The following is a 13,947-nucleotide window of genomic DNA, read 5'->3' as shown; positions in this document are numbered from 1 at the left end:
GTAGAGAAATAACGGATCCAAAACTTTGTAAATACTTGGAGCAGGCTTTGTTAACTTCAACTCTCATACTTTTGTCATTTCCTTTTCTTTCTTTCTTTCTTTCTTTCTTTCTTTCTTTCTTTCTTTCTTTCTTTCTTTCTTTCTTTCTTTCCTTCTTTCTTTCTTTCTTTCTTTCTTTTTCTCTTTCTTTCTTTCTTTCTTTCTTTTTTTAACAGAGACAGAGTCTGAGAGAGGGATAGATAGGGACTGACAGACTGGAACGGAGAGAGATGAGAAGCATCAATCATTAGTTTTTCATTATGACACTTTAGTTGTTCATTGATTGCTTTCTTATATATGCCTTGACCACGGGCTTTCAGCAGACCGAGTGACCCCTTGCTCAAGCCAGCGACCTTGGGTCCAAGCTGGTGAACTTTACTCAAAGCAGATGAGCCCGTGCTCAAGCTGGCGACATCAGGGGTCTCAAACCTGGGTCCTCCACATCCCAGTCCAACGTTCTATCCACTGTGCCACTGCCTGGTCAGGCACCTTTGTTATTTCTAAAACTTATTCTTAGACTCTATTCCTGGCCAATTCATATTATTCATCTGCCCTTGCTTTAATTTTGCATTTGTGTTTGACTGCTGTTTTGATTTCTACCTGTTTGCATTCCAGATGTTTTCTAGGGTGATGTTTTGCCAACTGGATTCTGAGAGCCTCTGGGGATTCCTAGTTATATTCTCAGGGAGTCTGAATACTCAAGTTTATGAAGATTCAATTGCAAAATTACTACTACAAAAAAAGTTTTGTTTTTATAATGTTTGAAGTTATGAAACAGTAGATATGGAAAACTACCCATACTTTAACTTTGGGACCAATGTTTCTCAAAGTGAGATCTGTAGAGTAATCTTAGAGATGCCATGATTTCTTTTTTTGTGTGTGTGGCAGAGAGAAAGGGACAGATAGTGACAGACAGGAAGGGAGAGAGATGAGAAACATCAATTCTTTGTTGTGGCTCCTTAGTTGTTCATTGATTGATTTCTCCTATGTGCCTTGACGGGGGGGGGGGGGGGGGGGGGGGCTACAGCAGACCAGTGATCCCTTGCTTGAGCCAGCGACCATGGGCTCAAGCTGGTGACCTCAGGGTCTTGAACCTGGGTCCTCCACATCTCAGTTCGACGCTCTATCCACTGCACCACCACCTGGTCAGGTAGAGGGGCCATGATTTCTAATTTATTTTTCATGACTCAACCTGCCCACTCCTTTTTCTGACTTCTACCCCATTTACTTGGTTTTACAGTGGGTAATCCTAGTAAGATGAGCTCAAAGCTCAGTATTTTAGAGCATGAGTGAAATGTGGTGATATTTGCAATCAGAGCTTAATGGTTCTCAGGGTTGTACAGGTGGTAACAGCAGTGGGACTTCCTTGCAGAACATCATGAAATAGATTAAACACTAATGTGAAATTAAATTTAGTTTTATAGTATTACTATATATTATCTAGAAGACAACAAACTGTAGTAGATAACAAAGGTTAAAAAACAAATTAAGAAAATTTAACTACTGCCTGACCAGGCGGTGGCGCAGTGGATAGAGCGTTGGACTGTGATGCCGAGTACCCAGGTTCAAGATCCCAAGGTCACCAGCTTGAGCGTGGGCTCATCTGGTTTGTGCAGGCTCACCAGCTTGGACCCAAGGTCTCTGGCTCGAGCAAGGGGTTACTCAGTCTGCTGAAGGCCTGCCATCAAGGCACATATGAGAAAGCAATCAATGAACAACTAAGGTGTCACAACGAAAAACTAATGATTGATGCTTCTCATCTCTCTCCGTTCCTGTCTGTCTGTCCCTATCTATCCCTCTCTCTGACTCTCTCTGTGTCTCTGAAAAAAAAAATTTAACTACTAATGTATTGTTTTTGTAGTCATAAGTGACTATTATATCTGTGGGGTGAACCCCTAGTCCTTGTAGAAGAGATTGAGCTCCTGTTGTCTTGATGCTTCTGAGCAACTATATTCTAGCTGAAGTCAAAGCCTAAATGTCTGATCTATGTCTGGGACAACATTCTGTTAGGTCTTTCAGTTGTTGGCAGAAGTGGATTTATCTCCTTTAGTTAGGAGAGTCACACTGGGTATTTGATACTTTTCTATTTGCGATGAATGTAAAGATTTTGCAGTTCTTGCTCTAACATTAGTTACTGAGTGATCTCTGGCAAGTTACCCACCCTCCTGAGCTTTAGCTTTTTTTTTTTTTTTTCCTGAAGTTGGAAACAGGGAGAGACAGTCAGACAGACTCCCGCATGTGCCCGACCGGGATCCACCTGCACGCCCACCAGGGGGCGACGCTCTGCCCACCAGGGGGCGATGCTCTGCCCCTCCGGGGCATCGCTCTGCCGCGACCAGAGCCACTCCAGCGCCTGGGGCAGAGGCCAAGGAGCCATCCCCAGGGCCTGGGCCATCTTTGCTCCAATGGAGCCTTTGCTGCGGGAGGGGAAGAGAGAGACAGAGAGGAAGGGGGGTGGTGGAGAAGCAAATGGGCGCTTCTCCTATGTGCCCTGGCCAGGAATCGAACCTGGGTCCCCCACATGCCAGCCGACGCTCTACCGCTGAGCCAACCGGCCAGGGCCTAGCTTTTTTTTTGTTTTTTTTTTACAGAGACAGAGAGAGTCAGAGAGAGAGAGAGAGACAGGGACAGAAAGACAGGATCAGAGAGATGAGAAGCATCAATCATTAGTTTTTTATTGCGTGTTGCGACACCTTAGTTGTTCATTGATTGCTTTCCCATATGTGCCTTGACTACGGGCCTTCAGCAGACCAAGTAACCCCTTCCTCGAGCCAGTGACCTTGGGTCCAAGCTGGTGAGCTTTTGCTCAAACCAGATGAGCCCGCGCTCAAGCTGGCGACCTCGGGGGTCTCGAACTTGGGTCCTCGGCATCCCAGTAGACGCTCTATCCACTGCGCCACCACCTGGTCAGGCCTGAGCTTTAGCTTTTGCTTCTACAATATAGGCATAACTATAGAGGGTTATTAGGAGGATTAACTAAATTACCTATTAAGACCTCTGGCAAACTAGTTAACTTCAACTTCTCTGTTCCCTCAGTTTACACATACATAAAATTGTTTTTTTGTACCTACTTGAAAAGGCTGTTGTGAAGATTAAGTAAATAAATGAATACATGTAAACTACTTACAATGGGAATAGTCTAACATTGTGGGCTAAAAAATGTGGCCTAAAGTTATTATTGCCAACCTTGGAGGTTGTTAATGAGTATTAAATGAGGTGATGTATAGATGATGTATGTGTGTGCACGAGATGGAGGTGTAGATGATTATGATGTTGATTGGTTAGACTGGGCCCAGACCAAAAAAGATTCTAGTATCGAGGAAGTGGCTTTATCCAATAGTCAATAGTGGTGAGTGTGCCCATTAGGATGCTGATAATACGGTTTTAAAAAGATCTTTTTATCAACAGGATGGAAAAGATCCTAGATGATAAACGGAGGATAGGAAAGAGGGAAAAAATTGCAAGCTCACCACTCTGTAGTTAGGAAAAGTTTTTCCATTTAATACTAGACTTTCAAGGATTGAGATGCAAGCCTTTTTATGCAATTACATCCAATGTTAAAATTGGTAATACATAATTTACAAAGATTAACATCAAAACAATCATCTATTTAGATATGCTTTTGTAAAAAGGAAATATATTAGCAGCATTTATATTTTCCGCAATCACACAGCCTACAGACATGCAGACTAACTGTATCTATTTGCAGTGATGTAGTGCTTTACCCCGCATTTCAAACACCAAAACCCACCTGGCAGCTAGGGGGTTCTTTTAATTTTGTTATTATAAAATAACCAAAAAATAAAAAAGGCATTAATTTCTATACCAGTAAGAAAAAACAAGTTTTTGCACTTACCTAACATTTGATTGTCTAAAAAACATTTCAGTTTTTAGTCTTTCAACAAAAGAAAGATAAAATGACAGAGCGTAGTATCTTTTGCTTCTGTTCACACATTTTACAAAGTTTTCTTTTTTTGTCTTTTTTAAAATTTTAGTGTTTAACACTATTAAAGGAAATATTGAATTTTAAACTCTTTCTTGTCACTTTCCTGCTTTTGACTAAAAGGAGACTCCCAAAGTGCCCCTATCCCCACCTCCCTCCCTCCTGGCTCCCTGAAATGAAAACCAAAAGAAATCACTCAAATGGGCTTGGACATGCGATTTTTCCAGCTCCACACATGAGTATCTTATACCCAGGCCTCTTAGTAATGTACAGTGCTTCTCTACAGTAAGAAAATACTCCAAACTATTTTCTTAATTCTTTTTTCTTTAATAAAATATTTATTCTGCTTTTTCTCTGCTCAAGGGGATCTTTGGCATCCCCTGTCTTTTGTTTATTCCTCAAGATTGACACAGAAAGGAGAAAAGGAAAAAAGACTCAATGGAATGGAAGGTGGTCAATGTCTCTACCTAAATAAGTCAGAGCGTCGTCATCATAAGGGGAAATGTACAATTAGGACAACATTGGTCCAATATTTGAAAAAAGTAATGGGGACTTGTTTACTATTGTATTGCTTACTAATCACGCAGCAGATACACACACGCACACACACACACACAGAACTTGGCACATTTAAAAACCATCTTTTCTCTTATAAGAACATCTGAAACATATATGCATATGTATGTCTGAGAAGACAACAAAGCAAAGCTTTTTAAATTTTATTTTTAAAGAGACAGTATTGTCTGGTAACTTCTGGCCAAGAGAATGGGAAGGAGAGAAACACCCTGGATATCCCTCCTGATGATCAAGAGGGTGGAAGAAAGATGGAACTAGGGGTGGGGAGGACACACTGTCTCTTTAAGATATGGACACTGAAAACTGTACAATTAAGAAAACAAGAGTAGTGTTTTCAATTGATAATCTACACTTACAACAAATAGTTTGATAGGTAAATACTGTTCAACAGTTTATGTAGTGACTTTTGTTTGGTGGTTAGAGTTCATTTTTATGTAGGTTTTAAAATGGTTTTTTTTTGAAATGAATCTCCATTCGCACAGCACAGCAGACACACAAACTACAGTGCATAACCATACATGTGCGGGGGTGGGGGATGCGGGGCCTGGCCTTTTCATTTGAAAAAATACGTTCGGCAGGTTATGAAGGTTAAAACAAAAAGAATTAAATAAGTGCTGTGCCCTCTGACCCCATGGGGGCCTTCCCTATTCCATGATTCCATTTTGGGGAGTAGAGATAGGGAGAAGGGCAGCAGTTAGAAGTGCTTTGAGTTACCATGTTTTACTTTGACCTGGTTGGGCAAGAAAGGAGAGAAACTTTCCTATTCAGGTATCTGGAAAGAGGCCCCGCCATTGTTTCTGTCATAGGTCTCTCGGATAGCTCTTAGAGCCTACAGAAAACAGATGGGGTAGGTAGGGATGGGTGGCTCGATCCCTCTGGGTTTTGAGTTATACTTAGGTATAGAAAGCAGCTTCTTAGCAGTGCCTGTGGGATCAGAGGATGACAGAAAAACCCAAGCTGGGGGTAGGGCAAGTGTTGTAAAGTACCAAAAGGTTTTGGTCATCCTTAATGTACTCTGCCTTTCTCCCCACATTATTATTAACCTTCTAGATGAAGCAATGGAGAGGAAAACAAGTTAAGTTGAACTGGTTAGACATAACTGTTTCCCCTTCCTCTCCGCTAGCTCCAAGATGTATTAAGTACCTAATGTTAATGACGTGGCCTCATTCCCCTTGCTGGACGGACCTTCCCACCCTTGTCTACACTCAGAACAGGTGGCAGGACTGTTAGCTCCAATGGATCCCAGATGCTTGAGGTTCTCATTCTTTGAGGTTCACTTCCGAAAGCTGTTTTCTGGGATAAACAGAGTACGCCTTCGCAGTTTCCTGCCTGATCCTTCCTCCAGCAAGTAGGTCACATCGATGGCTGAAAACAGAACCAAGGAGGCTGATCAAATTCCACCAGCCTACTCCTTATTCCAGATTTGAGCTCTAAGAAGACTTGAGAAGTTCAACAATTCCTCTTCTGACTTATAAGCAATTTAGGCCTTCCTGTAGCCCTAGATAAAAAAGTTGTTCTCTAGGGAGGAGATCCTCTCACCTCCCAGTTTCACTGCCAATATAGAAGTAAAAGGCCCATGAAAGAACTATACCATTTTCTTAGAATACTTTCTGTTCTGGGCAAGTAATTAGATGTTGTTCTTTTTCATTCCCTCTCCCCTAATTTTCTATTTATCTTATACCCTAAATATTAGCCTGATTCTTCTTACCATTTTTTCCAGGGATTTTGTCAAGGAGATTGAGCAAGATCTGGTTGAGTCGTTCCCGTTGGTTATGCCGTCGTTGCTCAGGGGTGCAGGCTGATTGAGCTTCTTGACTACTCTCCTCTGTTTTTTTTTCACCCTCATGGACTTCAGCAGTGGCCTCCTCCTGTTCCGGCTCCTCCAGGCCGGGCATCTCATTAACTGCTTGCTCTTGGCTGGCCAGAACCTCTTCAATCAATGGCAGAGCATCATCCTCCTGGCCCAAGTCTTTTAGGGGTGGCTTTGAGCGCTCAGACTTCCAGGATGATCTGCCAGAAAGATATCTAAACTTAGAGCCAGGCTGACAAGGGCACGTGGGAATGGAAAAGGCATGAAGGGAAGAGAGCTCAGGGTGGTTTGAGGCCCCGGAGCCCAGCTGTCAGAGCCCTGGTTCCAGAGATAAGGAACCTGGCTCTGGTCTTCACTTTATTATTATTTGGACAAGCCACTACCTTTCTCTGAAATTTAAATTCTATTAGTAAAATTCAATTTTTCTTCTTTCTTTCAGGAATTCAACAAATCTATAAAATATTCCAGAGCTGGTAAAATTGCTTAGCTAGTTCTGACTGCTTCATGAGTAATGTAATATCAAAAGTTCAAACGCCCAATAATTAAATGGAGTTTTTACTTTTCCGAAATCTCTTTTCACATCTATTATCCAATATTTTTTCCCTTATGATAAGCTATTGATATAGGTAAAGCAGCTGTTATGCTTCCATTAAACAGAAAAAAAAAACTGAAGAAAAACCTTTGGAGTTCTTTTTCCAAGAATACCCATTATGTGCAAAACAAGTGAATGAAAACTATGAACTCACATGGCTTAGTGAAAACTGCATTTCTAACTACTTTTGTTCCTTGATAAAGGTCCCAAGAGTGGCTATACCTTGGTGTAATGGAGAAAGCTTGCAGAAATCTAAAATAGAAACTTTTCTGAAATCTGCCTAGAGTTGTTCTAAATCCTCTTCTTTATCTGTGATCTTTGCAAAACCTCCCTCCCTGACCTTACTGTTGGCACTACATTGGGCTACTCTGTCAGAGAATCCCCAACCCTATAGGTAGGTCTGAGTGGGTAGGTGGTGGTTCTTCCTCCATTCAAGTTGTTGGTAAACCCCTTAGGCTTGTCACATCCCCAATGGGACTCACCGCCCTCCGTTCCTCTTGTAGTTGTCCGGGACATAATGAGGCTGCAGAGAAGAAAAGGAAGCGGTAAGTGGAATGTAGAAGCTGGCAAAGCTGGATCACATCACCTGGGGCCAACTTAGGATAGGGAGATAGGGAGGTTGGGAGGTGGGGAAGTAAAGGAAGTAAAGTATAGGACTAAAGCCTTGACAAGCTGAGTGACTATTTCCACGTCAGAAGTTCAGTACTACTGCTTTTTTTAGATGAGAGGAGGGGAGATAGTAAGACACACTTCCATATGTGCCCCAACTGGGATCCACCCGGCAACCCCATCTGGGGCCAATGCTTGAGTACTGAGCTATTTTTAGTGCCTCAGGCTGATGAGCTTCAACGGAGGTATCCTCAGCACCCAGGGCCACACCTGAACCAATCGAGCCGCTGGCTGCAGGAGGGGAAGAGAGAGAGGAGGAGTAGAGGGAGGGGGAGAGAAGCAGATGGTCACTTCTCCCGTGTGCCCTGACCAGGAATCGACCTGGGATGTCCATAAGCAGGGCGTACCCTCTAGCCACTGAGCCACTGGCCATGGCCTCAGTACTTCTATTAATCTGTAGGACACAGTGCTTTTTATAGAATTTGTAAGCCTAGAAGGATGGTAAAGGAGTAGGCTCACAATTCTTTATGCACCATCCCAACTTTTAAGTAGTTATGGTTGGGGTTTCAAAGGTAATCAGTGGGTTGTTGACTGAGCAAACAAGACCAGAGAAGTCTAGGTGAGAGGCAGGGTTTGGTGTGGGTAGAAAGAATATAAAATAAATACTATTTAGAGAAGTCTGAAAATAATAGAAAAAATAGGGACATCAACGTTTGCTTTCTGGTTAGACTATTTCTAAGCATTCCAGATGACAGTAATGAATTAAAAAAAAATTTTTTTTTTAATTTTATTTATTCATTTTAGAGAGGATAGAGAGAGAGAGAGAGAGAGAGAGAGAAGGGGGAGAGGAGCTGGAAGCATCAACTCCCATATGTGCCTTGACCAGGCAAGCCCAGGGATTCGAACCGGCGACCTCAGCATTTCCAGGTCGACGGTTTATCCACTGCGCTACCACAGGTCAGGCAACAGTAATGAATTTTGACAGTCCCACTTAAAAGAATGGGACACAGGATAAAGAGAGCTTAGTCCAGGGTTTCATTATAGAAAACAGATGGCTAGGTGACCAAAACTTTTATGGAATGATGAATGGCACAGAATAATCAGAGGAGTATATTCACAACAATTTGAAAGAAAAAATACATACAGGAAAATGGCTGATAATAAAAATGTTAACGGTGGTTATTTTCTGGGTAGTGGGATAATACAGTCATGTGCTGCTTAATGATGGGAGATGCGTGGTTACGCGATTTTGTTGTGCAAACATCAGAGTGCCCTTACATAAAACTAGATGGTATATAGCCTATTACACACCTAGGCTGTATGGCCTATTGCTCCTAGGGTACAAACCTGTACAGCAAACTACTATAATGAATACTATAAGCAACTATAACACAATGGTAAGTATTTGTATATTTAAACAAAGAAAAGGTACAGTAAAAGCACAGTATAAAGGATAAAAAATTATAATACACCTGTATAGGGCACTTACCATGAATGGAGCTTGCAGGACTGCAAGTTGCTCTGGCTGAGTCAGTGAGTGAGTGGTGAGTGAATGTAAAGGTCTAGAAAATGATTGTAAACTATTGTAGACTTTATAAACACTACATTTAAGCTATACCAAGCTTATAAAACAACACAAGATTAAATCAAGCACAAGAGAAAATGTTACAATAAAAGAAATGCAGTAAACATGAGATGTGTGAGGCTGCTGCTGGTGAAACACAACATACTGTTTACATCAAACTATTTTTTTATAAGCAAAAAGAGTACACTTTAAAATAACAATAAAAGCATAGTAGACCCTTGCTGGATTGCTCAGTGGATAGTGTTATCCCGGTGTGCTGAGGTCGTGGGTTAGATCCCTGGTCAGGGCACATATAAGAAGCAACCAAAGAATGTACAACCAGTGGAACTACGTGGAACAAGTTGATGCTTCTCTCTCTCTTAAATCTTAAATCTCTCTCTCTTAAAAAACAGTACAGTAACCAGTGGAAGCACAGTAGGTTTGTTTAGCCAGCATCCCCACAATGATACGAGCCATGCACTGTGCTATGATGTGACAGTGTGACTAGATAAAAGGAATTTTTCAACTCCATTATAATCTTATGGGACTACCATCGTTATGCAGCGCATGACTGTATACAGTTTTTCTTATTAATGCTTTGTACTTTTATAATTTTATATAATGATGTTTTATATTTTTAATCCAGGGACAAAAAAAAGGAATGAATTATTTTCATCAAAAGTTTCTCAGTTTCTTGATTCTACTTGCTTCTTAAAAGTATGGGTGTGAAAAACAAATCAGAAAACTATAATATGGGGCTCACAGACAAAGATTATAAAGAGGTGAGAGAAAAAAAGAGGAAAATCTCACTAAGGTGTAATCAGGAAATTAAAAATTTCATGAGACATAGCTCATATCAGGAAATGCAGAATAAAAGTGGTAATGCTGTTCAAACATCCAAAATAGAGATAGAGATTTCCAGAGTTTGGGATGGAAAGAGGATGAAGAAGCAGAGAGCCACTTGAGAATTCTTCCTCTGTGAATTCCAGGAATGAACTAGACTGTCCTGACACATACAGTTAGGAGGGAAAGGAGACTTACTGAGAAATCTCTTTTGGGAGTGAGCTTCTTGGGGAAGTGATCAAAGGCATAGGGTTTGGTGCAGACAGGATAGCGGTTCCGGTGGATCTTGTAAAACAGGTGTGCTGACTTGTCAAGCCGATAATCACAGATGTACACATCTTGCTCCTTCACTCCTTTGGGTCTCCCTAAGGATCCAAACACTGTTAAATAACCCTCCTATTTTCCCTTCTCTTCTGGAGCTGCCCAGAGACTACCACACACCACTGGGAGAGCAGTCAGGAGGAGGGAAACACTATAGCTATTACTTAGCATTTGGTGACTGCAGAAGAAAAGAGAATTATCAGAACTAGCAACAAAAAAGGAAAAAAGATGTTGTCTAGGACTGAAAGGCATACTATAGGATGGGAGAAAACCAGAAATGTAGATTATCTGAGTGCTGCAGGAATTTCTGAGGGAAGATTTTGAGGGACAAACAGAGCAGACTATGGGGAAATTATCAGAAAAGAAAGGCAGTATAAGAAAAGTATATTTGGAAAAAACACTATAAAATTGGGAGAACAAAGGAGTCATCAATATTATGAAGTTCTAAAAAGTCAGTTTTTGAACGGAACATATATTCTTCTGGATTACTTTACTATGATACTAAGAGGAAGAGCTAGGCAACTGAATTACGCAACAACTAACATACACTGAACTTTGTGACTGTGAGCCATAAACTGGGCTAAGTGCTTTCATAGATTATTTCATTTAATCTTTATAAAACTCTCTAAGATATTAATCCCTATTTTCAAAAGTTTAAATGACTTGCCCAAGAGCACATAGATAAAAAGTGGTACAGCCCTGGCCGGTTGGCTCAGCGGTAGAGCGTTGGCCTAGCGTGCGGAGGACCCGGGTTCGATTCCCGGCCAGGGCACACAGGAGAAGCGCCCATTTGCTTCTCCAACCCTCCGCCGCGCTTTCCTCTCTGTCTCTCTCTTCCCCTCCCGCAGCCAAGGCTCCATTGGAGCGGGGATGGCCCGGGCGCTGGGGATGGCTCTGTGGCCTCTGTCTCAGGCGCTAGAGTGGCTCTGGTCGCACTATGGCAACGCCCAGGATGGGCAGAGCATCGCCCCCTGGTGGGCAGAGCTTCGCCCCTGGTGGGCGTGCCAGGTGGATCCCGGTCGGGCGCATGCGGGAGTCTGTCTGACTATCTCTCCCTGTTTCCAGCTTCAGAAAAATGGAAAAAAAAAAAAAAAAAAAAAAAAAAAAAAAAAAGTGGTACAGCTGGAATATGAAATTAGATTGTCTGACTTCAGAGCCTATATTGCCTGACCAGGTGGTGGCGCAGTGGATAGAGCATCGGACTGGGATGCAGAGGATCCAGGTTCGAGACCCCGAGGTTGCCAGCTTGAGCACAGGCTCATCTGGTTTGAGCAAAATTCCACCAACTTGAGCCCAAGGTTGCTGGCTCCAGCAAGGGGTTACTCGGTCTGCTGAAGGCCCATGGTCAAGGCACATATGAGAAAGCAAGCAATGAACAACTAAGGTGTTGCAATGCGCAATGAAAAACTAATGATCGATGCTTCTCATCTCTCCATTCCTGTCTGTCGGTCCCTATCTATCCCTTTCTCTGACTCACTGTCTCTGTAAAAAATAAATAAAAAAAATCATAGCCTACATTGTTAACCATAAATCTTTAGAACAATTGTGCTTTTTAAATTTGTTTATTCAATGCAGTGGTTCTCAAAGTGTGCGCCAGGACGCACTGGTGCGCCCTAGAAGATTTCCAGGTGTGCCCTATGGTATTCCACAGAAATATGTGCCTGTTGGGGATCAAAACACCAACAGGGTTTTGGAGTTTAGATATTTGGGGGACAGAGGTGTGGGGAACTGGCTGTAAGCTGACAGTCTGCACAACCCCCCACCTCACTTGCCTGATTAGGTTGCAAAAGGCTGTTAAGCTGTGGTGCTGGATTATTTACACTACCCCCCATGTTCCCCGGAAAGACTGGAGGCAAGTTTCTTCTATCCCAGTGGTAGTCAACCTGGTCCCTACCACCCACTAGTGGGCATTCTAGCTTTCATGGTGGGCAGTAGTGGAGCAACCAAAGTATAAATAAAAGGATAGATTTAGCCCAACCAGGCGGTAGCACAGTGGATAGAGTGTAGGACTGGGATGCAGAGGACCCAGGTTCAAGACCCCGGGGTTGCCAGCTTGAGCACGGACTCAACTGCTTTGAGCAAAGTTCATCATCAGCTTGGACCTAAAGTTGCTGGCTTGAGCAAGGGGTTACTCGGTCTGCTGTAGCCCCATGGTCAAGGCACATATGAGAAAGTAATCAATGAATAACTAAGGTGTCGCAACGAAAAACTAATGATTGATGCTTCTCATCTCTCTCCATTCCTGTCTGTCTGTCCCTATCTATCCCTCTCTCTGACTCTCTCTCTGTATATATAAAAAAAAGATAGATTTAACTATAGTAAGTTGTTTTATAATAAAGATTTATTCTGCCAAATTTAGCGAAAATCCGACATAAAGTACTTGGTAAGTAGTTATTATTATATGCTTTAACTTGCTGTAACTCTGCTTTATAAATTTTATAAAGTAAAGTTACTTCCCTACTTTATAAATCACCATTACTATGGAACTGGTGGGCGGTTAGAAAATTTTACTATTAACAGAGATATAAAAGTGGGCGGTAGGTATAAAAAGGTTGACTACCCTTGTTCTATCCTTTGTTTGGTGTAAAGTTAAGATGATATGTATGGTGGGGGTTTTCTGCACTCAACACAATTAAGAGTAAAAAGAGAGGAATTCTTCAATGTGTTGACGAGGAAATGAGAGTTTGCCTTTCAAATATATGCCCAATCATTGAAGAAATCGCTAGGATAGTTTGACCAGGAGGTGGCACAGTGGATAGAGCATCGGACTGGGACACGGAGGACCCAGGTTTGAAACCCCGAGGTCACCAGCTTGAGTGTGGGCTCATCTGGTGTGAGCAAGGCTCACTAGCTTGAACCCAAGGTCGCTGGCTTGAGCAAGGGGTCACTCGGTCTACTGTATCCCCTGGTCAAGGCACATATGAAAAAGGAATCAATGAACAACTGAGGTGCCACAACGAAGAATTGGTGCTTCTCATCTTTCTCCCTTCCTGTCTGTCTGTCCCTATCTGTCCCTCTCTCTGACTCTGTCTCTGTCACAAAAAAAAAATAAAAGAAATCACTGGGACACATCAGGCTCATGTTTCTCATAAACACAAGAATGAAAAAACTTAACACAACTTTTTTGTCGATTTTTTATTTTTTAACCCCTCTTTTTTATGAATTCTAAAAAGCATAACTCAAAAAATGTAACATAAAAATGTTTTGTAATGTCAGAATAAATTAATTTTGTCATATTTATTTCATTTAATTACTATAAAAGCATGCTTGGACTTTATATTTTTTCTTTAATATTTGACTTAATTATTATAACATATTTCTCAGAAATTTGTATATAGTGCACCTATAATTATTTGTAGGATTTTAAATGTGCCCCGACTTCAAAAAGTTTGAGAACCACTAGTTTAATGTATAGAGTTGATGATGGCCTTAAGGATTTTGAACTAGGTAGGTGAAGGAACATTATCTTCCCATAAATACTAACAGAGTGCTAATTATGCAGTATTACAAATAAAAAATTTTAAAAAGAGAATTACCATTATTGAGTACCAAGCACTAGATAAAAGAAAGAAAAAATACAGTATAGCTCCCAGACTAGCCCTGGAGAATCTTTTATCAGACAGAGACAGAAAGAATGGAGTGGGCAATTG

At 41.6% G+C, this 13,947-nt stretch overlaps 1 protein-coding gene across 4 annotated transcripts in view; it reads right to left on the bottom strand.

The window, feature by feature from the left end:
• Positions 1–3,708: 3,708 nt before the first annotated feature.
• ASH1L (ASH1 like histone lysine methyltransferase) overlaps positions 3,709–13,947 on the bottom strand; it is a 319,672-nt gene continuing 309,433 nt past the window's right edge. For all 4 annotated transcript variants that reach the window (XM_066261892.1, XM_066261891.1, XM_066261895.1 and 1 more), the window contains 4 exons: positions 10,175–10,341; positions 7,443–7,483; positions 6,267–6,568; positions 3,709–5,923 (listed from right to left, as the gene is read on the bottom strand). In XM_066261892.1, the coding sequence (XP_066117989.1) occupies positions 5,832–5,923; positions 6,267–6,568; positions 7,443–7,483; positions 10,175–10,341 (602 nt within the window). In that variant the 3' untranslated portion in view covers positions 3,709–5,831. The remainder of the gene's footprint in view (positions 5,924–6,266; positions 6,569–7,442; positions 7,484–10,174; positions 10,342–13,947) is intronic.

The sequence above is a fragment of the Saccopteryx bilineata genome, chromosome 2 (assembly GCF_036850765.1).
Source record: "Saccopteryx bilineata isolate mSacBil1 chromosome 2, mSacBil1_pri_phased_curated, whole genome shotgun sequence".
Lineage (NCBI taxonomy): Eukaryota > Metazoa > Chordata > Mammalia > Chiroptera > Emballonuridae > Saccopteryx > Saccopteryx bilineata.
The sequence above is the reverse complement of the archived record's forward strand: the minus strand, read 5'-3'. Positions and strand labels throughout refer to the sequence as shown.